Source organism: Paralichthys olivaceus, chromosome 7 (assembly GCF_024713975.1).
Source record: "Paralichthys olivaceus isolate ysfri-2021 chromosome 7, ASM2471397v2, whole genome shotgun sequence".
Taxonomy (NCBI): domain Eukaryota; kingdom Metazoa; phylum Chordata; class Actinopteri; order Pleuronectiformes; family Paralichthyidae; genus Paralichthys; species Paralichthys olivaceus.
In genome coordinates, this window is record NC_091099.1 from 17462158 (window position 1) to 17489728 (window position 27571).

Genomic DNA, 27571 nt, shown 5'->3' on the forward strand with positions numbered 1-27571 from the left:
TACCTTAAAAGCAGAGCTACATTAATTTAAATTCATTCACCAATAAATGAAATATTTTTATTTTACAATATGAAATCCATGACAGAAGAAATGCCATTATGTAGAGAAACCAAACATTTGAAGCATTTTACTCTGATAGAGCTGAACTTGAGTTTCCTTACAAAAACTATATTTTTTACTTAATTGAGTAAAGAGAGCTCTTTGTTTAGCTGAGACCATTTCTCTGACAGTGTCGGATCAGATGCTTCATTTAAAATGAACTTTTTTCAAAGGAAAACAATGTATGAGAATTCTTTATTCTCTGAACTTAGGCGAACAAAATGTAACAACATTCAAGATATTTAGCATTTAATAATAATAATGTTTGCTTGTTCTGCTCCAACAGGAGTTAAGAATCACTTGGAGTTACCTTCACAGTGTATAGTGGCAGCTTATAAATGAAAACAGCCAAATAAAAAAAACGTTTTATAAAATTGTAGTGAACTTCTTGTAGTAATCTTCGTACAAAGTAGAGATTGCGCTGCAATTGCTAGGAGACAATATATACTGTAAATATAATGAAAAAATCAAAGGTCTTTGAAACTTTATACTTTACAACATAAATATAATACAAAATTATTACAGTATGTACACTGGCATTATTGTCGTTTTAACCATTAACTGAATGATCACTGACTTAACAAATAAACATACAGAGAAGCATATTAAAACAGATCAACAGGTATTGCTGTAGGTGAACATAAGTATGAGTTTGTATGCAGTATGTCTGAAATCACTTATAATCCCCAGTACCAGTTTTGCCCTCACACCCAGTGAGTCATTTCATGGGTACTTGAGATGAAATGAAAAGTCCATCAGACTTTTTCAGGTCAGAAAATGTCATGACAAAGTTTCACTTGGAGACTTTGTCAGGAAAGAGTTAACAGTCATTGTTATAATTCCATTTCTCCCAAATGCACCGTCTGTTGCAGTATCTGTAAGAACAAGAAATACACATTATTCCCTTTGTACTTCTACACAACCAAAACACAGGGCAACTCAGACACGGAGCAAAAACTTCTATTTAATGTTTTACGTTATGTGTATTCACATTTGTTCCTCAGAAACAACTCCTTCAAAATAAAAGCACATGACTCATTGAATGTCAAGGAACAGTGAAAATATAAATTCAACAGGATCTCACCAGTTATAAATAAAGGATAACGGGCGGATATATTCTGGACCTGCAAGCGAACCAAACATGTGAGATAGTCAGGCTGATCTCTTGATGTGACGTCACACTTATGGTAAGGCAAGAACTCCAGTATCCCAATGTCCTGGCAAGAGTTTAAGAAGCACTTCTTTTCTTTTGCCTCTGGACTCAACCTGAATGTGAGAGAAGGAAAATAATATTCAGACAAACAGACAGGATTTCAGCAGAAAGGCTTGTAGAAAGTGCACTGTCAGCATCAGTTGTCTGTAAAGCTACAGCAAACACTGAATCTGAAATTAAATGTAGAAGAAAAAGAAAATGGAGGCTGATGCCAGGCGGTCAGTTAGAGCCTAAATTTACAATTTACATCATTATACAGAGGTAGTGTTCAGAGGACAGGATGGAGTTGTAGCAGTGGAGGCAAAGCACATTAAAAAAGATTGCACACAAAACTAAACTGCACAAATCCTTCTTGTGTATCACACAAATACAACAACAATCTATTGCACACATATGCAACTAAATTGCAGAACTGCTAAATCCTGACCTTCCTTGATGCAAAGTCGTCAATCACATCATTTTGCTCAGCAATTGCGTTGTTAATACTGATCACAGAAAGGCCACTGAGGTGCTCCTGTGACATGGTGGACCCACTGGACTGGTAAGATAAACCAGTACTTAAATCTCCTCAGCTGTGTTTATCACAACACAAGTGTCTCCTACCAAAGGACTAATGCAGACAAAAACTTGGACTTGGACTTTTATGCTAAATTTTGAAAGAAATGATTGTTCCCGTCAGTGGAAAAGTCAAACATAGACTGACAGTTCTGAATAGTAAATAAAATTGACCACAGGCTTCTTTTGAATCTACAACTGCAAAGACAAATTATTGTCTAGTGAAGAAGTTTATATCAAGGTTAATGCACATAAAAGAAGAAAAATGAGATGAAAGTGTTGTTTATAATTTACATCCCTTTTTCTTCCTTTCAATTTATTGTGAAAGTTTATTTTATTGTACTTATATTAGATTTGATAAACTGCAACATGTTGACTTTTGTTAATTTATAAATTAAATGAAAAGGAATTCTACACAGCTGTTTCCTGCCATATGGGGAGGTGAGAAGAGATTTATTTCTATAACTTTTTTCCAAAGTTGCCCTTACCTCGCATTTTCTTTCAGCCAACGACTGTCTCTGTAGTGTAACATCCATTTCCACTTCCCTGTTCTGCTCAGCTCTTGCAAGATGTCTGAGCATTTTTTCATGTCGCCTAAACATTCATACAAAAGAAGATTAATTAGATTAAATATACAAATATACTAGATAACTGCTCATATTATAAGATCTCACACAACAAACTAGTCCACTTACAAAGACTGAGGGACTCCAGTGCTGCTCTGTCAAACATTAGAAAACCTCCCCGTGTGAAGAGCTCCTGGTGAGTGAGATTCACGACATCATCTGGTTCATCTATTCCAGCGAACTGCACGCCTGGTGACTTCTTTAACTCCAGCAAATGTGGGACCTTAGATAAAAGAGAGCAGAGTCATGAATTCATGATTAACTATCGCAAAAGACCTTATGCGATAATTAATAGTATATGATGATCGGTTACCTCGCAAATGTGCTCTGCAATGTCTTCATTCCTGAGGATGATGAGAAGGGATGAAGAACTACCCCCACCAAGGAAGAACTCGGATGGCTGTATGGGAGTATGGCCCACTGACTCTAACTGTGTCTTTTTGGAAAAAAAGGAGAAAATCCAAAACATTAGAAGCAAATTTCTGCAATAAACACATTCCCCTGACTTTCTGTCATATATTTTAGAACAGCAAATGAGTAGAGGGCTAATTAAGAGACTGTGTGTTATTTGTGAATAACCCGAACCCTACCAATACAATAAATGGTACAATGAATGAGACATTATATCATCCATCCATTTTCTACACAGCTTATCTTTTCAGGGTTGTAGAGGGGAATTGGAGCCAATCCCAGCTGACATTGGGCGACATCAACCAGCATCTGACCAAACAATCATCTTGTTCTGAGGGGACGGTGCCAACCAGCTGCCTCAACATTAAACTGATATATATGGAAATCTTGGTGTATGCACTGAGTTTCTGGATCATAGGTGTTAAACCCTGGTGAGATCTTTTTAAAACTCAACCCAAAATGAATCATTGGTTATGAAACACCACTGTTGGAAAAGAGAAGTGAATGTAAGTAGTTTTTCAACCACAGAAAGAGGCTGTGATCACTTAGGATTCAAGATTGTTAGAATGAAATGCAATAGTCCCAAGATTTCAAGGAGTATAAAGCAATCAAAAATGACCATAGAAACGTCTCTACCCACTTCTGTTGATCATACCCAAATATCATGGTCATGGAGCTGAGCTGTGGTACTGAGGTACTGTCCAAACACCCACGCAACCGATTATGAATCCATCTCTGTCAATTATGATTTCTCAGCCATTAGCATCAAAACACTTATCAAAAGCTAACATATCACTGAGTTGAACAGTTGTGTCAGAGTGATAAGAACTACCTAAAATGACAGAAAGTCTTTGGGAAAATGTTGTGAATACTTCCTCATATCCCATCCACTAACAGGCAGTGGGCAGGATCCGTCTTTATAAACAATCAGTGATGTGTCCTACAATAAATACGAACAAGCTAGTTGCTTCATTTTCTAAGTAACCCTGCAGACCCGCTGAGGGACTTAACTTTAAGGTCACTTCTATATTTATCATATCCTGACCTGCAGGCAAACAGGTCATGTCTAACCCGTCATGTATATATAACAAGCACAGCTCCTCACGCAGGCTGTAATATGATACTGGACATATAACTTACAAACACCAAACTGCAGATATAACAGACAAACAACACTGAGCTGCCTTCATGTATCTGTATTAACAGATAACAACTTGAACTGTAGCAAATGATTACTTTCATTTTGGTTAACAATATTTTAAAGAACAGAAAATCCCTATCAAGTGTAGGGTGCCATCATTCAATTTCTTCTTTGGCTGATATTTCATAACAGACAAAGAAAAGGTAATCATTGACATTGTTACTTGAGAAATGACCAAAATCAAATTAGTTTATTATAAATGTTATGTTTAATGCCAAATTAATTAATCAACAACAAATTGTTTTAAGCTATATAAAGAGGTGTAGACAAATCAAGTACCTGAGAAATTGATTGTTCTGCAGAAGCTGAGAATGTTCATGGACATTTTTTCTTTTCCTTATTCAAACTGACAAAAACCACCCATCTCCATCAACAGAAATATTGCATCATTATTTCTTTGAAAACTTGGTCTTACCTTGGTTTCCTCAAAGATGGAATCGTCCGACGTTGCCAATATGTAGAATCTGTACTTTGATTTACAGGATTTCTTCACAACTGAATTCAGTTTACTTCGAAAGCTCTCATCCATCTCTCGCTTCATTTGATCACAGAAGTCGAAAAGGTGACTTGGTTCAATATTTTTGTGACCTCTGTTCATTACAAAGTGTTTAGGTCCAAGTGGGACCTTTCGGACACCACAAATGTCATCCATCATTGCCTCATAAAGTGTAGCACATTTTGTAGCAACACCAGATGCATCCGCATGTTGCTTTTGGTTATCTGTTCTTGGGGATAAGTTTTGAGGATGCATAGTCTTTTCATCCTCTGGGTTTTTCCTGTCACTCATGTCAACCTTGATTTTTTGTCCAGCAAGTGAGTGAGCGTCCAATAGATCCAGTGAATCCTCCTGCTCCTCCAGGCTTGAAAAGTGCACAGTTACAGGAGTAGCACAAGACAATACCAATTTGTCATCTGTATCCTGTTCGCTTATCTGTCCTCTCTTACTCCTTTTCAAAAGCTGTTTCATTTGTTCAGAGAAGATAAGACACTCCTGTTCCATTGATGCCTGTGTGGGGTCATCCTGTAGGCACCTTCGGGAAACCTGCTCCAGAAAAGAGTATGACCTTTTCTGACCAGTGTTAAAAACTGTGCACGTGAGTGAAGTTTGAGGTCCAGGGAAGAGAATTTCTTCTGTAACGCTATTGTCATTGTCATCCTCAAATAAAGTTAATGTCTCTGTGTCGTCTTTCTGATCCATTTTCGGGTTCTCTTTAGTCGTTTGCCCAACTTTCTCAAGTAAACTATGTGTAAAGAAACCTTGGTGTCCATCACTTTTTGCCGACTCAACTGACTGCTTGGACAGAGGGGATGAAAGAATCATATTCCTTCTTTGGTTGTGATCAGGAGGATCTAAGTGTGCAAATGCAACTTCATCTGAGCTAGAGTTACAGTCATTAACATTCAACAGTCGATAACTTTTGGTAGAAAACTCACTGAAGTTTGGCTTTTCATCATTTAGTCCAGACTTTTCCTTGAAACTTTCTGTCTTCTCCATGGGCATGGTGATGGGTGTTGTGTAGGTGGGAGAGCATTCAATATGTCCAACTTCAGAGATATGATCTGATTGACTTTCATCATTCTTAGAGGGTTTCACAGCCATAACAGGACGCTGATTGTATGAACAAGGTCCATTATCTAAACTTAACTGTGATGTTGTCTTCTGCCCGTCTTGGTCAATATTTGGTTTAATGGTTTGCAAACACTCAGCAGAGGGAGTAGATCTCGAGGAATGACAATAATCTTGCCCTTTAGAAGTTTCCTTTAATATCTCTGTTCTTTCAAAACTATGTTGAGGAATTGGTGAGTCTTTGCTCTGTTGCTGCAATTTAACACCACGTACCTTCTCAAACTTGTTTTTGAAAGATGATACAAGGTTACTTGATGATTCTTTGTGCAGTTCTTGTGAGGTAGAGGATAACACCTTCGCTGGCTTTAAATAGCTTAATTTCTTGTTCGTACAGTCAGCCGAAGTGTGTCTTGGGGCCAAACAAGTAGAGAGGTTAGGCTTTTGATCAAGACAGTTTTTTGTATCAGTTGTTTCAATCTGGTTAGATTTGTTGGTATGGTTTGAATTGGTGAGGAACTTGTCTAGACATTGCAGAACATTCAGAGTTCTTTGTTCAACATCAGAATGCTGAATGAAGTGAGGGCTGGCATGGCTATTAACTCTGGATGTGTAACAGAGTTTTTGCCCAGGAGGCTTTTTGTGATTTATGGGTTTTGAGCTTCTGCTCAGACATTTTGGAGTAATGTTTTTGCAGGTTTTGTCAGTACTGCTGCCAGGTAGCGGACAAGGTATGCACTCGTTTAGCACCTCATCCAAAGTTGGAGTCGGGCATCTGTCATCAGACTCTTTTCCAAAGACGAATGTCTGGTTGGTTTTGCTAACATCAAGTAGTGATATTTTGCCAGCATGCACTTCCTCTTCTTTACGGTACATTATGGAAGTACTACATACCTCTGCAGGCATGTCAGGGTTTGCAGTTTCACTGTTAAATGGTATTCCTTTCTGGCCTTGAACATTGTCTATCTTACCATGTGGGTGAGAGATAGGTAGTTTTACTATATTTGTTGTAATAAATGGAATTACAACCTCACTGTGAGCTTTTTCCAATCCCTCATTTGTAGCGTTCATTTCGAGATCTGTTTTAGTCAGTGCCTCCTTATCTTCCTCGTTTTTAATAACCTCACACTGAGGTGAATGTGACTGGTGATCAAGTAATTCTTGGGATGCGTTGTTGTCCTTTCTCTCTAACACAACTGATTTGGTTTTCTGATCATTGGGATCATCAGTACCTCTCATCTCCAAACTGTCCTTTGTCTGGGGAATAAACCCAGCTGCAGAGGAACCATTTAATAAACAAATGGTCTCATCAGATACGAGTAACGATGCCTTCTGACATGGTGCCTCATCTGGGTTTTCCTCATCTGCAGATTCGTCAGGAAAAGGTTCATCTTCATGTGGAGTGTAAGGAGCTTCTTCTGAAATAGAATGTTCCTCTGTCAAAGCACTATCATTTGCACAAGGTTTTCCCAACCGTGTATCATGGCAGGCACTAGGGGGTTGCTCATCAAATGGTGCTTGGCGACTACCATCTGTAAAACAATCCTGAAGTGACTCAAGGCTGTCGCATACAATATGTAACGACTGATCACTCAAATCACTGCCATTTGAGACGCAACTTTCGTTCTCATTAAGTTCATCCTCTTTTCCACAGTTATCTTCATCAGCAACCATTTCACCTTTGTGAACTGTATGAAAATTCACATCTTCAGCAATATTTTCAGCCTTGCCAGGTGATACTGGTTTAGGTCCCTCGATCGCTAGCTGCTCTTCATTTTCAAAACTATTTCCATTGCAAACAATACCCAATTCCTTCTTTGTAGAGTCATCCCCTTTGAAAATCGTTTTTGGAGGTTGCATATCCTCTTCTTGGCATGGGTTCTCTTTCACTTCCCATTTTTCACCATCTTTAGGTTGAATTTCATCTTTCTCATCTATACGAAGCACATCATTTGCTTCTTTGTTGGATTCTGCCTCTTCATCAGTCATGGATTTGGATGAATCTGTTGCATGTTTTTGAACCAAACGTATCCCTGTAGTTTGTGAATGTTTTATATTAATGTCCACATGTGTCTTCTCATTGTGGCATCCATGTAACATGCGGCCAATCCAAAATGGGTTTTGAACATTTCCTGTCCAGATTAATACACTTCTCATCTTTTCTTGAATGTGAGTGAATGGTCTATCATCTTCAGCTTTTTGTGAAGGACCACAAGTTTTGCCATTTCCACAGTGGCTTCTGAGATCATTCACCTCATTAACAATCTCTGTAGCGTGTACCATCGGTTTGTAACACTGGAAAAAGAAATAGAAAACAGAACATAGGAATTAAATGCTAATTCAATGTTTCAAAGGCCAATTGTGCAATTCAAAAAATTTGTCCTGTAAAACATTACAAAAAGTAGCTACACTTGCACTGAAAAACGATGGGAAATATGTGTCAATACCAGCAGAAGTATAAGGCTAAATAATTGTTTCCTGACATGCAGCAAAGAACAATTAAAAACAGAAGTCGGAAAAGTCTCAACAAATGGCCAACCAAGAAAGCGGCTTCAACTAAGAATTTGGTTGAAATCAACTTTGGAACTAAATCTATCCACACAGTATCACATGAAGCACCAATATAATGAGTGGTATGTGTAAAGGCCTTTCTTTTCAGTTGGTAAAATCCCTGTGGTCTTCATACAGTTCATCCACAGCATGATTTTCAGTATACAGACCAGCTAAGGAATGTGCATATTACTATTAGTACAGTAGAATTACAAAGATGATTACTACTTTTACTAACTTACATTTTTACTTGTTGCCTGATCCTGACTCCTGAGTATATGTGTTCACACATAGAATTCCCCTGGATTTATACAGACTTTAAGAGGCCAGGCAGGTAAATTCTGCAGAAACTACTGAGCATCTCACTCGGACATTGGTGCTCACACATTCACTTCCTCAAAAGAAGAAATATTATGCTTGTTAAAATTTGGGTTATTTCTTGACAAGCTTTACATGATCCAGAGAAAATGCCTTACTTTCTTCATCTGTCCATTGCTGCATCTTCTCTGCCTGACACTTGGTTTAAACTCATGTCTCTTTGAGGCCCCCTCTCCCCATACAGCTCAGACTGCTCTGATTGGTCAGCTAGCCCAATCTTTTGTGCTTGGTTAACTGCTTCCAGCATGAGTAGGAAATTTCGTGGACCTTTGGTTTTTTAAATTTGCCGACAATTTACATGCACAAAAAAACGAAATAACACATTAGCGGAAAGGGGAAAAGTGAACAAGCATAATACGTCTCCTCTAAGCCTAAATGGCACAACTGGCATAACAATAAATTTGGATTTAAGATTACCAACTGACTTAGCCTAAGACCAGGTGAGACAACTTGGCGCAACTGGCCCCTATTCCTTCAAATATTTAATATCACAAAGACTATCTGAAAAACACAGTTAAAATATGACATGTTTGCCTTCAGCATAACATTAACTTTAGAACCAAACCTGTAATGTTCTTGCCTCCTGTAGTCCCACTGCTGATTTGAGCGTATTCAAAATGTCACTTGCTTCTTTCAGTTCACTGGACACAGAGGATTCTTTGCTGTGGATTTGTGGATCTAAAGTGACAGTTTCTGCACAAGAGTTTCTCAGTGACAAGTCCAAAAGCACAGATCCTTGGTCCAAGACAGGGTTGTCATTTTTGCTCAAGTCCAAAACTTTTGAAATTGAAGGGTCTTGAGAGGCTGTTGTACTTGGGAAAGCACCAAATGACTTTGTCCTGTTCTCAGACTGAGCTGGTGCTGATACGATTTCACTGGACATTTCCAAAGAATCCCTCTCTTCTGAACAAAGGCTTGTAAAGTTTGAGTCAAGGTGATATAATCTGGATGTTGACCGGCTGTAAAACAGACCTATCCATATGTGGACGATGAGTTGTACCTCTTCAGTGGTGTCTTGAATGGAGAAATCCCACGGGCTATCAAAAACGGGAAATGTGCAAACATGAGCTCTTTAAGTTAAATATATCTTCATCTCTTAATGTGAAAAGTCATGCTTAGATTCTTTGTATAAATAAGTAACACAAAATACATACCCATGCAAGGCTCGGACGACAGCTCTGCCCTTAGAGCTACTTGCAAACTTGCTGTCTCTTTTGAAGTTATAGTTTTCTTTCCATCGTCTAGTGACTTGGACAGATTTATCCTTATTAACAAAGGTTCGGGAGTTCCTGAACTTTTGCCTGCGTTTCAGGGATTCTGAAGTCCTGCAGTGGTTGCGTTCACCTCTGTCTTCCTGACCAACAGAGCGGTGAGCAGTCTGAACTCTATCTGTATTCAAGTATTGATGATGGTGCAGCAATCTGGTAGAACCACTTAAAGGGTTTACCCGGAAGGGTTTACCTGGCAAACCCAACAGCAGAGGGAAAGACCCAGGCAATGAGTAATCATGTTCTTTAGATATCAAACCAACCAAGTTACTGTCTCCCGCGTGGGGGATTGGTGAAGTAGTCTCAAGAGGCTGAGTGTGTCTAGCAGCAGGTTGTCTAAGCAGAGCATGAAGAAGTGACTCCTGTTCAGCACTGGGAACATCTTTTATCAGGCCACACTTCTTGAAATTTGTCTCAGGTTTTATTTCAAGTGCTGGTTGTGGTGGAACCTTGTCAATACTGGCACTTAAGGCCAAGTCAGCAAGTAAATTCAAAGCTTCAGTAGATGAGCAAGCATTGTTCAATTTTTCCATATCAGTCTTACTGACAGAATTATCCCTAAAACATTCTTTGTGTTTTTGTTTGTCAGTGGGAAAATGAGTTGGGGTTTGAAAATGCAACCACCCTGTGAAGACAAAATAGAGAAGAAAAAATAAATTGCGTGTATTAGTACAAGGAACTTGCCACCCACATGAACTATTGTTTTAAATTGGGTTACTTTGGGTTCATATTACTGGCAAAAATTCAGAAAAGGCAAGAGAAGAGCAAAAGCAATTAATTAGCAAAGCACATATAGCATTGTGAGGACAATTGCAGAAGCCACAGAGCCAAGAAAATGTCAGTTATTTTCAAAGCCCTGCACAATATTCAACGGATTATACAAATTAAACCACAAACATGCATTCCAAATGTAAAATAAATATGACTTACATTTCTTTTTGATATTGTCTTCAGAGATCCCTTGATGCTTTTTGAGCATTTTAATCCTACTCCTTCTTGTGAAGATTGATGGAGGCCTTTGTAGGATTGGAGATTGTTTGTTTGAAAGGGCTTGTTCTTGTGTCTCTGATGAGTATTCCCTAAATTGAGAGTCCTGGCCCTCACTCTTTTGTACCTTATCTGGTTTCTCTTTCGGGGTCAGGCCTAGGGCATATGCAAAACGAGGGTCAACTGATGGCATGTTTGTCATTTCCTTGACATCCACATTAGTGTCCTGGACACTTGTAGAGGCCTCCAATGCCTCTGCATCATCTTTGCCCTTTTTGAGACAAGGCTCAGTGTTGGCAATACTTTCCGTTGTTTCCTCTGACACATTTTTTTTTCTCTTTCCCTTTAACAGGACGGATTTTAGTTTACTCAAGATTAATTCACCCTTTGTTGCACACTTTCCTGTGAGGAAGGTACCAGTTTCTTTAACTTTCTCTGTTGGAGGAGTGTCTGTGCCATCATTCTTTGAAGAATGCTCACTACTCGCTGGATGCAAAGGCAATGAACAATTGTCTGATTGTCTAAAGAGGCTATGTTCATTATTTATAAAACTAGCCACAATGTTCTGAAGAGGATTCCTTCCATCCTTGGATATGATGGCATCCGTTTTGTCCACTGCTGTCAATGGCACAGTGTTTGATTCTTGCTCCATTTTGACTTTTTTGTTATCACTCAAAGAGGCATCAACCAACACTTTTTCAGAGTACTGCTCATCGATTGTACATTGAAACTTGTGCTTTAAAGACTGAATCTGATCAGCAACATCCACAGAGCCATGAGGAACCAAGATCCGTCCACATTCACTGATAACAGGCTTCAAATCCCAGCGCTCGGTTTTCTTTCTCAGGGGACAGACTTCAAGATCCATTAAAATGGCTTCCTCCAAGCTCTGCTGTCCAGGGTCAGTTTTTTTCTCCTCTGCTACAGCTAAACCAACAGTAGCACATCTCACCTTGTTACGTTTTGATAAAAGTTTTACAACATTGCATTTGTGACTTCTTAATTTTCTCTGATCAATATTCAATAGATTGTTCAACTGTGAGTGGCCAGATGATTCAGTTTCAACACAAGCTTTATACTTCTTTTTCAGACTTGGCCAGACTTTGGAATGCCCCTTACGCACTTTCCTTTGATTTGTTTCTGTGATGTTTGGGCAATCTATATTTTTGATTTTGACCGTCTCATGCAGAGAGTTGACTCCTGCTGTTTGTAATTTTGCTGCTGAAAAACCAGAAATCTGAAAGTCATCATGCTTTGCTGCTGACATAGAACTGATCACATTTAGACTTTCATCAGTGACACTTCGCTCTGCTGATGTGATGCTGACAATCAGCTCTGCTGACATGTCATCTGATGTAGGGGAGGATAAGGGAGTTTTTGACCCTGTATCATATGTTTTGATCAGTACAGCCAGGTCAGATTTTGAATTGTCTTCAGCTGCATCTTCTGCTTGCAAATCATTTGATGCAACATTCTGAGGTACAGTTATCAAATCAACTTGGGCTCTAGTACTTATTGGACAATTCTTCACAGATGTCTCAGCATTTACAAGAGATTTCTGGTCTGTCAACTTGTCTTCTGACCCCATGCCGATAGGATTGGTTGGTGCCTCCTCAGGAAATGACGGACAGATGTGAATACTGTCATCGAGACATTCCCTTTGCTCCTCTTCTTTAGCTGCCAGGATTTCTGAAGCCAAGGACACTGGCAGTTGAAAGGAGACTGGTTTGCTCATGTATGAAGTGAAACTCTGCCGTGCTTTGTCAGTCCAAACGGGGGACGAGTAGAGGTTTTTGTGGTCATCCAGCACATCATACTGATCTGGAAAGAGGCTGCCTCCCCCTGATGTACTTAAGTCCAACGCAGGGTTTATCAGTTCTGCGTAACTCCGCATGTGCTGTGCCAACACCTCACACAGTTCTTCAGTTGAGTTGAGGGGTGTTTTCTCAACTACACCTTCTGCATAACTTAGCACTGGTAGAACCTGAAGGATTTCAGATGAAAGGGTTCCCGTTCTCTGTCCAGATTTTGTGCCTGGGATAAAAAAAAAAAAAAAGAAGAAAAGAATAGTTCTAAATCTCTGGTTTGGTCTTATAACAAAGCAAACTACATATGTCACTGAGTGGGGTTAATGTCAATTCATTTCAGGGGTGTGAAAACATAAGGTGAAAGTAAATGCATGCTGTAATCACCTCTCTTTATGACCCGTGAGCCTGGGAAAATAAACATGCCGTGCAGGACCTCAGTTGCATTCAAAGCATTATCTAAAAAAAAATTAAAAATAAATTATGTAGTTGATAAGATAGAATTCTATAATTGCATTATAAATGTCACTGTTATAAACATCAGCATTTTCATATCTTACCATCATATGGGAAAAAATGGGATGAGTGCAACAGGAGAAGAAAACCACCATCATTCAGAGGAACAGTGAGAGCCTGAGCAAAAAAAAAAAAGAAGTTAGGTACATAATTTAATTGTTACCTCTGCCAAGGAGGTTGTGTTTTCATCTGCGTCTGTTTGATAGTTAGCAGTATGAAGCGAAAAATAATAAAACGATTTGCGTTAAACTATGTGGAGGGATGACCCGAGACGCAAACCATTCAATTTTGGAGAGGGTCCAGATTCATGATTTTTTTTATTTACCATGGCGAGAAGAACGTGCTCTCTGAGTGCCCTTTCAGTTGGTTTGTTTGATGGTTTATCTGTTAGCACGTTCTTTTACTATGTTTTATGACCAACCATAACTTGTAAGCGCAACATAAATTTAGTCCATTCACTGATTTAGTCAATTGACAGGAAAATTCTACATTGCTTGACAAATTCAACTGGTTTTTGCTCAAGTTAATTGATTTTGCCAACTGAATAAACTTTTTTAGAATGAAAGACTAATGTCTGAAAGATCTGTTATCAAAAGACTCACAAGATCTTTCTCCTTGATCTCCTGCAGAAGCTGAGCGAGTGAGTTTGTATCTTGCGCCTCAGAAGGAACCAGCTCAAACACACTGCAGTATAAGCCACCCAGAGAGACTGAAAGACAACAAAAGACCCAACATCATTACTATACATGAATTCAAATCCAATAATTTTAATAAACATTCCTTTGAATTGTAAATCTTGGACAATAAAGATATTTTTTTCGGACATCCGGAAAACCCACCTTCACTAGAGAAGCAGGTTTTAAAGGCAGATCTTGGCAACAGCTGCATCAGATCAACCATGGAAATGGCTTTCTCAACTTTGACCACTGGAGGCCTTAAACAGAAAAACAAAGACAGAGAGAAAAATACAAGTCATTTAATTCAAGTCTAAGTTAATAAAGAGAGCAGTATAGATTTACTCTGCACCTTTAACTTACAGTTTTGTAGGAATCAGTGCCCCTTTGGTGGACCTCAGCCCAACATCATAGGACCGGGTGCCTATTTGAAGCTGACCCCTCCAGGCCAAGTAATCACAACCTGAAATAAAATCACATACAACAACTATTAAATAGCTATATGTTGTACATGTTCATTTCAGTTTATTTTCAATGAATTAAATACACTCATGGGGCACTTATTATGTGAACCTGTGAAATTAAACATGAAGTTGTGCATGTAAACATGATATAGCTGATTTACTAGACATGCACATTACTGAAAAATAAATGACTGCCATTATCTAAATTAAAAGCTGTAAATTGATTAACATGAATAATGTATTTCAACACTGGCACATTTGGGCTGTGGCTGAATTGCCAAGTAATAAACCTTATGAAAGTGCTATTGAACTGAATTTGCAAGATTTTCTGGATTTTACTTACCCAGTTTTTTCTTCTCACTGAAAAGAGAAATCAGGAAACAAGTTATCAAATATTCTTTACGTGTATTAAGTGGTGTTGATATGCAGAGCAGAATACGTGGTGCCATCATGTTACAGTACCTTGTCTCTTGTGGTGTTACAAGTATTGCTTTGGTGTCCACATATGAAAATGGTACAATAGCAAAAGGACAGGCAGCACTGGGAGATAGAGCTGTTTCACCGCTTCCATCATCCAACAGCTCATATAAGTAAAACTGAAAATACAAAACAAAAGGCATTTGAGCTACTTAACGCCCTTTCATTCTTTCTTTCTTCAAATACTGTCAAATATCAAGGTGCTCAACAATACTGTGCTACCAAGGATGCATATAGACGAAGAGATAAAGACACTTGAGCTGCTTTCAGACATGCACTGAACTCTGGATAATTTCAGGAGATTGTATGAGGCAAATGTCAGAGTCAGTTGCTTCGGAAACTCTCCAGAGTTTGCCCGCCCCCTCCTAAAAAGTCCAGATAAAGTCCACCATAATGTCCAATGAGCCAATGTGAGAACACAGATTAGCAGAGAACAGTGGAATCAAATCATCTCCTGAGTTAAGCACATCCCCAAGTTAAAATATCTGTTCACATTTCAGCACTCAGTTACCTGGGTTCTCCCAAAAGTAAGAAAGGAGCTGGTTTTGGCAGATGCTGAGGACAACTCTTCTGACTCATGGCAGTCAAACCCCACTGTGGGTGCTGTGAACTTCTGGGTGTAGTTCTCAAGAACCCTCTTAACTCTGCCCTGGTGAAAACAACAAAGGATTACAAATGATTTAGCTCATAACATATTATGTTCTAATAATAAATACATTTCAAGTTCCCAATTTTTTAGTACCTTTGTTAGCCTGATGATGGCGACGTATCCAGATTTTCCATGATACCAGCAATTTAGATCCCAACAGTCAGAGTATCTTGACAAGTAAACACCTGAGTAGATACAGGAAACTTTCACTTGATGTGTTTTCAGGTAGAAATAAACACAAGGAGGGTTTGAATACATTATAATAAAGTACAATGTAACTACACATTACTCTGCAGTGACTTTCAAAAACAACTCATGTTTTAACAGCACACACCTTTAAATATGAATGTCTCAACTGTCAAGGACACACCACACGATAAACTGCTATCTGAATTACCTCACCCACTGAATGACAGACCATGTACTTGCAACATTATGTTCTCCTCAATCGTTAACAATAAGAAATTTAAAAAGAGAAATTTACATCTATAACCTTAACGAATATTATAGATACTTTAAGCTTCACTGTACAAGAATACATATTGCTTCACACTGATCAGGGCCTGCACTTAATTCTTAGTTTCCACAAAGCAACTCAATACACTTTATTCAGTGCACAACAACTTAAAGATATTGAAACGTAGAGATAATAGGATAATTAAAAAAGCATTGAAATGAGTAGGATGTGTAAAAATACACATTCAGTTAGATTCTCCCACAAATTAAAAATGGCAAACTTACAAAAGAAGAGGTAGAAGAAACAGCCAATGAATAGTTTGGCGGGTCTTGTATACTCCCTTACCTAAAGTCTCCTGTCAAATTGCTGTAAGTAACAAATCACAAAAAATACTAATAGATAACCTGTCCAAATGTCTCTGAAAAATCGATAAAGCAAGTTTGTGGTCCTAATAACAGAGGAAATCTGTTACATCATGTTTCTGATCTGGACAAAAACTGAAACAGATCAAAACAGAAACGGATGATTGGTAACAGTGCAACACTGCTACATTTATTTTAATTGCATGTGACACAGCGGGGCCATGTTTTCACGGTCCACTCCAGTGTAATATTAAACTACTGTTCAATGAAAAACAGAGTCATTAAAAAGGACTTTGACCAGTGTTTACAATGTCCATACCGCCTGGGGTAGGCTGGGGTCTTCAGAAAATATAAACGTGTAGATATGTAGAGATGCTGGTATACACATGTCTGACCAGGTGGGAATATTTGCACAGGTCTAACGCAGCAAAATTTTGACTGGCAACATTTCTAAATGGAAGTTAAGAGGCAAAACTTGATATATTAAAAAAACATCACAGTTAAAGGTACAGTGTGTAGAATGTATCTAAAATTGCATGTTGCAGCTGAATACCCCTCACATCACCCTCTCCTTCCAAACATGAAAAAGAACCTGTGGTGGTAAACATGGCGGCCTCCGTGAAGGGCCCCCTTGATGTAAATATAAAGTATTTAAATATAAAAGGTATTTTCTCGGGTAAAGAAAACTACAATTCATACAATTTAGATGAAACAAACTAATGAAAACATCATGAGGATTATTCTACATTACATTTCTGTCAATAGATTCCTTTTACCTAAATCTTGGACCTTTAGATTAGATTTCTTTTAAATGTTGCAATGGGCAGTGAAACAGGCAACACATACCGTCTCTCCCCCTCCTTCCAACACTCTTCTATACACCAAATTAGTTTCTGTTTGACAACATAGTTTCTGTTTCACAGCACAATTTCTTCCACTTTCATTTTTAACATTAATGCAGCTCCTGCGCTTGCTTTCACTTTTAAAGGCAGAGGACCCCCATTCACTCAGCATGGACCTTATCTGCAAAAGAGACACTCTGAACAGCATAGATGCCTGGATAAAAACCTGGACATGACCATCAAGGTAATAACTCCATAGCATACTTTAAATCAATGACAAAGATTTAATGTCAAATGTTTTTTTTTGCTTTTGCTCTACCCAAGTTATATGTTCCAGTGATCATTGTTTACAAATCTTACACCGGTGTTATGCATGGAAACCTGACCTCATGTTCGGTCATGGCTTAGCTATTTCTACAAAACTGTCATGGATAGCTTGAGGAAGTGAAAGAAATCATAACTTACCCTTAAACGGATCTCCCAGAGTTGTGCATGCACTCTTTCCTGTGAGGACGCCAGTTTCTCCGAGCGCATGAGCCTTTAAGCAAATACAAATGAGAAAATCAGCGACCTCTGGAACGTGTGCTGTCTCACGTTAGTCGTCGTAGCAAGTCTGTACCTGGTTGATGTCATCAAACAGCAAAAACCCAAAGGTTTCCTTCAATTCCTCTTCTGAATATCCTGCTTGTCTTCTCTTTGCTCGGAAGGCATTATACTGAAGTGAAAGATATAAAAAAAAAACACAGAATGGAAAATGAAATTTCCATTTCCTCAAGATCTCCTGTTTAACGGATTGATGTTTTTGAATCTGTTTTTGAATACAAAGCAAAGTAAGAGTGGTGTTTTGCTGCACTGCACATTTTAAACAATGTTGCCTTAACTTTTTAGTATGAGAACTCAAATAACACAGGATGCGATGACCTAAATAACACACTTTTTATATAGTTGCTGCAATGTGAATGCCATTGGACTGGTGGGATCAGGTCTGGACTAACCTTCTTCTCCAGCTGCTCATTCTTGATCAACACTGCGGACTTATACCTGAAAGACTGCTTGGACTCCTCAAACAAGTACGCACTTTGAAGTGGAGCCAAAATCGTGCTTTGAAAGACGTCAGAAGCGTCTGACACGGGCACTAAAACACCTTAAAGTGGACACAAACAACAACAGCGTGACACAGAGTAAACTACAAGCCACCGAGCGAAGTTACAGCAAGTTGCGTTTTCGCTTTCCCAGCTTGGGGAAAAAACTTCCACCAGACTGGGACTATTTGTCCTGAGAGACACGACACACACTCCGTGTCCTTTTCTCGTCGACTCAAACGACATTAATAGTATATCTCATAATAAACATACAAATATATATGTATATGTAATAATATAGGTCAGGTATAGTGGAGGTGTACACGCTCAAGTCACATTAATAGTCAAAGTTTCACGAGGAGAAAGTGTTTCGTCACCTTTACGCGCAGCAGCGATAAGTCCACTTTCCATCGCTGGACTTTTTAGGAAATCTGTCTTTCTCCCTTTGCCCTTCGTTGAAAACTCTTGTCTCTGCTTTTACACATCACCACGGAAATGTTAGACGGTCCCAAGTGTGCTGATGCGTCAACTAAACCTCTCGCAGTCACTCGAGCTTTCGTCGCAGCTTCGACAGACATTAATGCGAAAAAACCAGGAAGTTGCAGAATAGAGCACAGTCAAACCACGCAGGAGCGAATAGATCTGCTTAGGTTATTGTTCCATATCGTTTCCCAGGTAAGAAATACGGTTAATGGTGGAATCTCCTCGGCTTCCTACGTGTATCGTAGTCCAGTCGGTGGATGCTGTTAAAGTCGCTCTTGAAAAAGAAACAGAAACCTACGGAGGGGAGAACCTCCATTTTGAAAGTCTACGCGGAGCTGCGGCGGTGGTGAGGCTGGTGTGGCTCTGCTGTTCCCTTTCCCCTGTCTGCTCCCCTCATCGAGGACTGATCATCACACACGAGCTTATCAGACATATGTTCTTACACTGACGACTCAACGCGTGCCACGATTTGGACGATTAAACACGAGATTCTGCCATGAAGAGAAAGTTGAGTTGATATCAACAGTGGCAGAAGCAACACGGGGTCTATTTATTCCTGTTAGTCTGGTTCTGTGACAGGATATTAATTACTGCCAATGCTGCCACTGTCATTATTCTTTACTGTCATTTTTTGTATTTTTCACTGACCTGATCAGAGGTTATTGACAAAATAAAGCTCCATCAAGTATTTACCTTTTGTTGAGTCCATGGTGACAAAGTGGCAACAAATCCCCAACTATCCAAATCAAGTCAACGTCAAGTTGCTTTCGTGATCCTACACAGTAGCCCAATATATACACTTGTTATAAGAATCAGATAAGACCTAGCTGGGTTCCATCATTAACCCATCTAGGCCAATTCCCCCAGGCCCCAAATGGGAGAAACCAGGGTTACCCACGTGGGCCCCTTTATAATGAACACATCTGGGCTGAAGCTTATGGGGCCACCATGGAAACTGGGGACAAAATAGACTGTGCCCCAGTTGGGTAGCTCAAAAGGGCTTCATATATCAGCCTAGATCCACAACATTTGGGCCTCATCTGTGGGTGGATGCTTGCATAATTGAGACTCTGGGCTCTCACCACCAAAGTATGCAATCCATTGCTGTACCCAAAATCTCTTCCCTGTTCACTCATTTACTACTCCCTGGAAAATAGAGCACAGGAGAGATCGCTTTTTGAGCACAGTTGTATAATCTTAGTCAAATGTTTACTTCAACAGTGACAACACACCCGTAACCTACCCAGGCATTTTCACCCAAACCACAACATTTTTAAAAAGTTCATCAAAAAGTTCTGAAATCTTTTGTGGTGTAGAGCAATTTTTAATATGGGATATAATTGTGGAAAACCATCTACAGCAATAATATTGTTCAGGCCTTACACATGAAAATGGGATTGTGTCTGTTTCTGAATTGTCCATCAGCAGCAATCGCACATTACACCAAAAACAAGGAGACTTGGGCAAGAGTAAGATAATGCAAAGTCAGTCTATTTATTGTGAGCCTTGGCTAACTTCCCGAAGCAAAATCTAATACTAGCTTACTCCTCACCGTGAAGTCAAATGTTGCTGCTAGAACACAAACTGCAGACAGTCACAATCATTGGTGAAGGAACTTTATGATATATAATAAATGAATCATAAAGAATAAATAAACAGCTCCCTTCATGCAGTCCTGGTCACAACATATGATGGCATAGTAAGCGTCACACTAGCATGCTAGCTTAGCCATGTAAGCTTTAAAAATGCAAAACCTTTTTACTTGTTAACACATTTAGGAGGTCGATGCATTTTAAAATATAATTTAAAACACTGCATTGTATACGTTGTTTCTTTTATGAGCTTTATTGTTACAGGTTAACAAGCAAGTACGACTATAATATAATTTATGTTAGCATGAACAAGCTGGATTCAGAAACAGTCAATAAATAATCAAATTATAAAGTTAATTTATAATTAGGTCGATTTAATTTTTATTTGTGACTGGGAGGTATTTCGTTGTGTTTTATTTTCTTTAAATCAATTATTTAACTTGACTGTAGGACACTTCCTGCTTGTCAGTCGCCTACATTACCCAGAGTTCCACAGCACTGTTTGTCTCTTTCAGGACTACACCTCAGCCCCCCTTCAGCCCCGCGTGCTGCTGCAGCGATGATGTTGTCTCTGTCATTATTGATCTGCTCAGACATGACTTTCACGTTTGGCGGAATCTACGCGCTTCGCGGAGGAGAGGAGCAGTAACATGAAATGGAGGCCACCCGGGCCAGACCGTCCTTGTACGGAGAAATCGGTAAGTAGCTTACAGCTGGTGACCAACACTAGCCCGGGACAACCGTGTTGGCTAACAGTTGGTAGCTGGGATATCACACATGGACGAGAGCGGGTTCACGCAGCTTTCATTCCATGTTAGCAGCTGCGAGTCTCGGTCACATATCGAGCTCAACGTAGGAAGACAAGCGTTGGTAAATAAATGGAGAGCATGGCACGAAGCTGGAAGCTCGTGAGGGAAGCCAGTGGGCTCTGAAGTACCTGTCACACAATGTTACACAGAGTTTCTAGTTTTAACAGCAGAGGCGACATATCTCATTTATCCAGAGATTGACATCACAGGTTAATGAACCCAATGACGTGAAATACAACCCAATAACAGACGATCCTCATAGTACAACCCATTAACAGACGACCCTTATAGTACAACACAATAACAGATGATCCTTATATTATAATACAACACAATAACCAAAGATCCTAATATTATAATACAACACAATAATAGACTATCCTTATAATACAACACAATAACCAATGATCCTTATAATACATCGCAATAAAAAACAATCCTTACAAAGTAAGACAACCCAATAACATACTCCTTACTATGTAATACAATTCAATATCATACTTCTTACCATGTAATACAATAACATATTTCATACAATGTAATACAATACAATAACATACTTCATACAATGTAATAAATGCAAGTACTAATAAATTCAACAGCAGTACAACAGGATCAAGACCTATCCAAGTGATTTTTGTCTCTTGTTTTATAAAGAATTGGTTGAAAAACTTCTTGGGCTCTCATTTCTCACTTTGTGTTTGGGCCCAAATGAACAACAAACTAATTATTCAACAATGTTTTTTTAAAGAGAAGTGACTAAATAAACATTGACTTGGGGAGAAGATTAGTTAAGAAAAGAAAAGTTATTTAACATAAGTAGACGGGGTCAGTTTTGTCTGGTGTTGCATGTTTGCAGCTCATGGTCTTGGATTCTGGACGGACCGGTCTGCTGTGCATGAGGCCGCTGCGCAGGGCAGGGTGCTGCAGCTGCAGCAGCTGATCGAGGGCGGTGCAGCAGTTAACATCGTGGCTGTGGACTCTATCACGCCGCTGCATGAGGCGTGCATACAGGGCCAGACCCAATGTGTCCGACTGCTGCTGGGCGCTGGTGCACAGGTGAACAGATCCACCAGAATTGAGTCAAGTTAATGTCTTAGCTCATCAGTGCACGATAGACTGATTGTATGTGTGACGTTGTTGTGCCTCTGTGTCCGACAGGTGGATGCCCGCAACATCGATGGTAGCACTCCACTGTGTGATGCCTGTGCAGCTGGAAGCCTTGCATGTGTCAAGCTGTTGTTGGAGTATGGAGCCACAGTTAACCCTCCGCTGTTTACCTTCTCACCTCTTCACGAGGCGTGCATGGGAGGTGCGTCATGTTTTGTACAACATCAGACAGGAATGTACTTTGAAGCACGAATCTGTGCATATATTTCACCAAAATCTATTCAAGCCAAACAACAGCTCCTCTGCTCTTTGAAGGACAAAACATTTCCTCCTTTCAAGCCCACAGGAAATAAGTATCTCCTGACCTTTCTGTGCTCAGAGAGTCGTTTCATTTTGTTCTAAATAAAATACATTTTGCCTTTTTCTCTCGAAAGGTAATTCAGATTGTGTTCAGCTCATGATTGATCGAGGAGCTTTCATGGAGGCTCACGACTGCCACTACGGGACACCGCTTCATGTAGCCTGTGCCAGGCAACACTACAACTGCGCCAAAGTTCTCCTCAGTGCAGGTAACATGTGAAATGACAACATCATGATATTACAGTATTCAGATAATTACTACAACAAAATCAACTGTCTTGTCTCCATGGGACAGAAAAATGTCACATCAGTTCATTTCCCAGCTTTTCATCAAGCCCTGAAAATACATTTGACTAATTGTATTTTTTCAGTCGATCATTCTGCCTGTTATTTGTCACAGTTTTACTCAGCTTGTTAACATGGCTCACAATGTCGATATTCCATATGAGGGAGATTTAATTTGCCTATTCAAAGTAACAGCAGGTTTGTTTTCATATGTACCATAAATGATATCAAGTTATTATGACATTTATAATGTACTCACTCACTCAAGCCATTTGTGTTTTTTCTTTCCTTTAGGGGCAAATGTTAATGCTGCCAAGCTACATGAGACTGCCCTTCATCATGCAGCCAAAACAAAGAACGTTGACTTAGTTGAGCTACTTGTGGAATTTGGGGGCAACGTGTATGCCAGGGATAACCTGAACAAAAAACCCATCCACTACACCAGTCTGGGATCTCCCTGTTACCTCTGCCTTGAGTTCTATGAGAGTAAGTTTGCTTACACACATATCTTATTGTTTCTATGTACGGTATCCTGAGTGGCCCTGTTCAGACCTGGTACTAACATCCGTCTAACATCTGGTACTAACATCTGGCATTCCAATAGTCTCCACATGTGACTTCAGATACCACATGTGATCAGATCTCACCTCCCTGCTTCTATATACAAATACACATGTACTATACTTCTGTTTACAAAGAGCATTGATGTTGTTTTTCGCCAGTTGGACTGTACAAATGGCTCCGTCAGTGTGTCTGTGAGTTAATGTGTGTCAGTGTGAAAGCTGAAAGTGTCTGCTGAGGAGTTGCTTCAATAGGTTTCTGTTATGTAGCCCATGTACTCAACAAAATGCCAGGATGTTCAGGTATGAAGCTGTTCTGGTCTTACAATAACAATAAATACCTTGTTAAAACAAATGAATGGATTCAGTTAGAAAAATAGGCCAGACTCCAACTCTCTATAAGAGCAGCGCTGCTCACATGCCTGGGACACACCTTAGACAAGTGGCTCATACAGACAGTATTGCCGCTCTAACCTGATAACATGGGCGCCAAAATAAAAAGAAAGACCTTCCGTGCATACAAGCGCCGTTCATACACCCAGTGTGGCCCGGGGCAGGAGAGAAATAGTAGAATTTCAATATGTGGAGGTTCATTATAATATAGTGGTGGTGGTCACAAATATTCCAGTGTGTGGAAACCTTAGACAAAACATGATTTTGAAATTGAAGTGGACGTCACTGCAGAGGATGTCGGCTGAGTATGACTCATTGGTCTCAAATGTGCCCTTGATGCGTCTTGGGTACAAGATGATACTACCAGAAATGCACAGGGCCTGAGAGCAGCAGTCAAATAAAAAATTCTCTCTTGTTTTCTCTGCCCTAGATACTCCCCTGAGTCTACAGCAGATCAGCAGAGTGACAGTGAGGAGGACTCTCGGCACAAGAGCACGTGAGGTGGTTTCTCAGCTGGGCCTCCCCAATCGCATCATAAGTTTTCTTTCTTACACAGCACCTCCAATTGTTGAACTTTTATCACTTGGAGAAACTTGAGCTGCAGCTCTGAGGAGGTTAAATCCAGACCTGTTAGGTCTGCTCTGGATCTCTCTCCAAAGAAAGTCATATGACAGGAGATTTCATTAGATGACATACTCAGACTGTTGACCCATAACTAATGTTACATCAGCAGATTTGTAACCATGATACATCATCAGCTCATCAAGATGCAGTATTATGACAAATCTGTACGCAAACCACTGCCACAGACTCGGAGCTTCATATGCGGTTTATTTTGTCTCAAAATTCACGCAAGAAAAATTGAACGCCCCCCATGGCGGTAGAATCATCAATAGTTTGAGAAAAAAGAGGTACAATGAGCCAGCCACTTCTATAACGCCCTTAACGCAAGTAAATAGTGCATAGACAAGATGTAGAATTTTTGTGTCAACAGCAGTGGTATATATGAACCATGAATTTTACAGGTGCTACAGAAAAATGAAAGGGGGAAGATCAGCGATAGGGTGGGGGACTCAAGTCTTCAAAGGGACTAATCCAGGGAGGGGAGCATCAGCCACCGTTCCCACCTCCAGAGCAAATTTTGAGACTAAATTAACACCTTAGCTACACGAACATAGCACTGGAGTCGAGTTTTCTGCCCACCAAGGTAATTTGAAGTCTCGGAAGTTTTCATCTTTCACCTCTGGTTTCGTCTAACAACTCCTCACCACTCATTTACATCAAGCATCATGCTTGACAGGTAGTTTTAAACTGGCTCCTAAAGGTGGTTACAAGAGGAAAGACAAGTTTAACGGCTGAAAGATCATAACAGCTGTCAGGTAAATGCCATGCATGCCAACACAGACTCTCCGGTCAGCTCTTCATACTTGTTATGCCAGAACAATCTACACCTCTGAATGTACAGTGCGGTAACCTTAGATCAGTCCCATCATAGATCAGCTCACCTACAGACTAAGCTGTTGAAAAATCAGCCACATTGAAGGAGCACATGTTCATCAGTCAGAGTCAGTTTTAATGTCAGTATTTAATATTACCCAATAGAGCTTTAAGTAAGTCAACATGTACTTGTCTTGCTCATCATGACAAAGTAAACTTGAATGTAGGTGTGAGTTCCTCAACTCGAAGTGGTCTGTCTCACTTGGATTGTATTTTCTTGTATATATTCAAATGAGTATTTATTTTTCACAGAAATTTGTAAATAATCTGGTTTTACCTTTATCAAATTAGTGTAAATAAAAAGACCCAAACTATTTTTATTTTGTGTATTTTAATGTACTCCAACTTTTACATGTAGAATTAAAAATTGGATCATCTTCTGCTGATTCATTTTTAGATTTGATTGAAATAATGACCTTCACAAAGAAGGGTATGTTTTCTATGATTTTTGTTTGTTTCTTTGTTTGTCTTTTTTTATTCAAACTTGGAGCAGATCTGGATAAACAGGAAGATCAAGGATTTTCTTCTCACTTTATTTAACACGGTTAGATCGGATGTTAGACTTGCAAGTGTGGGCTTTGCGGTCTCTAGGCAACCTTCTATAGGTGGAAACTGCCGTGGGACATTAGGAAATATAAAATCTCTATCTCATTCATTTAAAATGGTATAAAGATGCTAATTTGGGAGCCATGGAAAGAAAAGGTGACCAAAATTACTGTAAAATTTTATTGGGACAATAGCTCAAAAGCAATCATTACATTATAAGTGTAACTAAGGGTTGTCAGTAATCTGAGCCCAGTTATTGGTCTAATCTGCTTAGATCATCACAGTACATCACAGAACATCAAGTACTGTGATGTTAACAGCAAGTGACAGTTTTCAGTTCAGGACTGATTAAAAATAGAGTCAAAACCTTTTGGTCGGATCAAAACTGATGAAAAGTCTACACAACAGCCTTTTTCCAGGCCTCACAGACAGAAGTTCTCACAACATAGTCAGTTGCACAGACAGCAAGCAGCCGAAGATGAAAAAAGTGTCATCACTATCATCCCTGTCAAGGCTATCCCAGAATCGCCCCCCGGCACAGAGACGAGGGTGGCCTGGTACAGAGGACATAATATATGTACACTGAGGTTTAGACAGAGTAAACTGCAGCCATTTCCTGAAGGGAAAGTAGATACATTCATTCAGTCTGACTCATTTGAAAACATGTCCAAGCCTGAGCCACAGCTATAAAGTCTGACAAGTTGTTAATGGCATATAGAGAAACAGTGTGATATAAAACAGTATGTGACGTCAGACAAGGAGTGTTTCACATTGAAAAGTTCTAAAGAGGCCTTATCAGACTGCGCAGTTACAATGATTGCGTACCTTTTATTTTAAAGTGTTTATTATCATATTACGTTTCTTTTCTACATCAGATGTTAGAGATTGGGTTGGCTTTTTACATTTTTAACATGTCACAGAGGAACACATCAGCATAAGATTGCATTTATTGGCCATTTGTGTGTATATAAAGTTTAACAAACATATATAATAGGAAACAGTGACTTTGTTTTAACAATTCTTACAATTAATGTAACTCAGACCAATACGTTTGTATTTTTTTTACAGTCCTAAAAGTGTCCCTGTCCTTGTTTCACTTTACAGGGTCAGGAGACATCAGTGTATATTCTATGGAGTTAGATTGAGGTAACATATGTCCTATAAACAAATAAGATTTTGGTTTTTTTAATGGGAATTTTTTTTGAAAAGCTTTGTTAGGCAAAAGCTGACCCAAGTTTCTCTCCTAGACAATGATTGTGTAATTCTGACGTCTGATGTCAGATTGTGCAATGAAGGCCCTGTTCTTTACAACACTATGACGTAAATTTGATTATTTAAAATGGTATTTTCAAACTTTGACCCTTAATTTCTGACACTGAAATCTGCAGCAGCGTGTCAATAATCAGTGCAGAGATGAACATCTGACAGCCAAAGTCTGTCCAAGCTGTAAACTTACGTCTCAGCCCATGAGGATTGCATAATGTAAAGGGGCCTTAATGTCCTCTTCAAGGACATGTGGCCACATGGACAGGAGGAGCCAGAGGTCAAATCCTGTGATAAATTTACAACCTGCTCTACCTGCTGAGTCACATGCACTGAAACATACAGAGTCAATATGTTTACATCAATACTGTTGCTGCCAGGAATACAGGAAGATACACAAAGACGACAACATTCAATCTGTCACATCCGGACATGAAACTGAGTTAATAAAATGATGTGAATTGTGAAAGTCGGCTGTCAGGAAACCAGCTAC

At 39.4% G+C, this 27571-nt stretch overlaps 2 protein-coding genes across 2 annotated transcripts; one reads left to right on the forward strand and one right to left on the reverse strand.

Moving 5' to 3' along the window:
- Positions 1-43: 43 nt before the first annotated feature.
- tasor2 (transcription activation suppressor family member 2) lies at positions 44-19048 on the reverse strand. The gene is made up of 22 exons (XM_020079172.2): positions 18558-19048; positions 18094-18242; positions 17718-17813; positions 17564-17636; positions 15531-15622; positions 15300-15437; positions 14774-14907; positions 14655-14671; positions 14211-14310; positions 14013-14107; positions 13776-13882; positions 13218-13290; positions 13045-13116; positions 10796-12886; positions 9752-10490; positions 9163-9634; positions 4521-7964; positions 2807-2929; positions 2563-2716; positions 2356-2461; positions 1184-1365; positions 44-974 (listed from the first exon to the last, which is right to left on the reverse strand). The coding sequence occupies exons 1-22, from the start codon at positions 18589-18591 to the stop codon at positions 880-882; spliced, it is 8586 nt and encodes a 2861-aa protein (XP_019934731.2). The 5' UTR covers positions 18592-19048; the 3' UTR covers positions 44-879.
- Positions 17193-25589, forward strand: asb13b (ankyrin repeat and SOCS box containing 13b). The gene is made up of 7 exons (XM_069529245.1): positions 17193-17342; positions 20771-20953; positions 21924-22123; positions 22226-22376; positions 22609-22743; positions 23114-23305; positions 24203-25589. The coding sequence occupies exons 2-7, from the start codon at positions 20911-20913 to the stop codon at positions 24367-24369; spliced, it is 888 nt and encodes a 295-aa protein (XP_069385346.1). The 5' UTR covers positions 17193-17342; positions 20771-20910; the 3' UTR covers positions 24370-25589.
- The last annotated feature ends 1982 nt before the right edge of the window (positions 25590-27571 follow it).

Excerpts from the sequence above, each read along its gene's own strand:
- tasor2 (XM_020079172.2), bottom strand. The coding sequence starts at position 18,591 with ATGGAAAGTGGACTTATCGCTGCTGCGCGTAAAG. Across the intron at positions 13,883-14,012 it reads AACCTGCTTCTCTAGTGAAG|TCTCTCTGGGTGGCTTATAC; the intron begins GTGGGTTTTCCG and ends GTTGTCTTTCAG. Across the intron at positions 7,965-9,162 it reads AGGAGGCAAGAACATTACAG|TGTTACAAACCGATGGTACA; the intron begins GTTTGGTTCTAA and ends TTCTTTTTCCAG.
- asb13b (XM_069529245.1), top strand. The coding sequence starts at position 20,911 with ATGGAGGCCACCCGGGCCAGACCGTCCTTGTACGGAGAAATCG. Across the intron at positions 22,377-22,608 it reads TCACGAGGCGTGCATGGGAG|GTAATTCAGATTGTGTTCAG; the intron begins GTGCGTCATGTT and ends TTCTCTCGAAAG. Across the intron at positions 23,306-24,202 it reads CTGCCTTGAGTTCTATGAGA|ATACTCCCCTGAGTCTACAG; the intron begins GTAAGTTTGCTT and ends TCTCTGCCCTAG.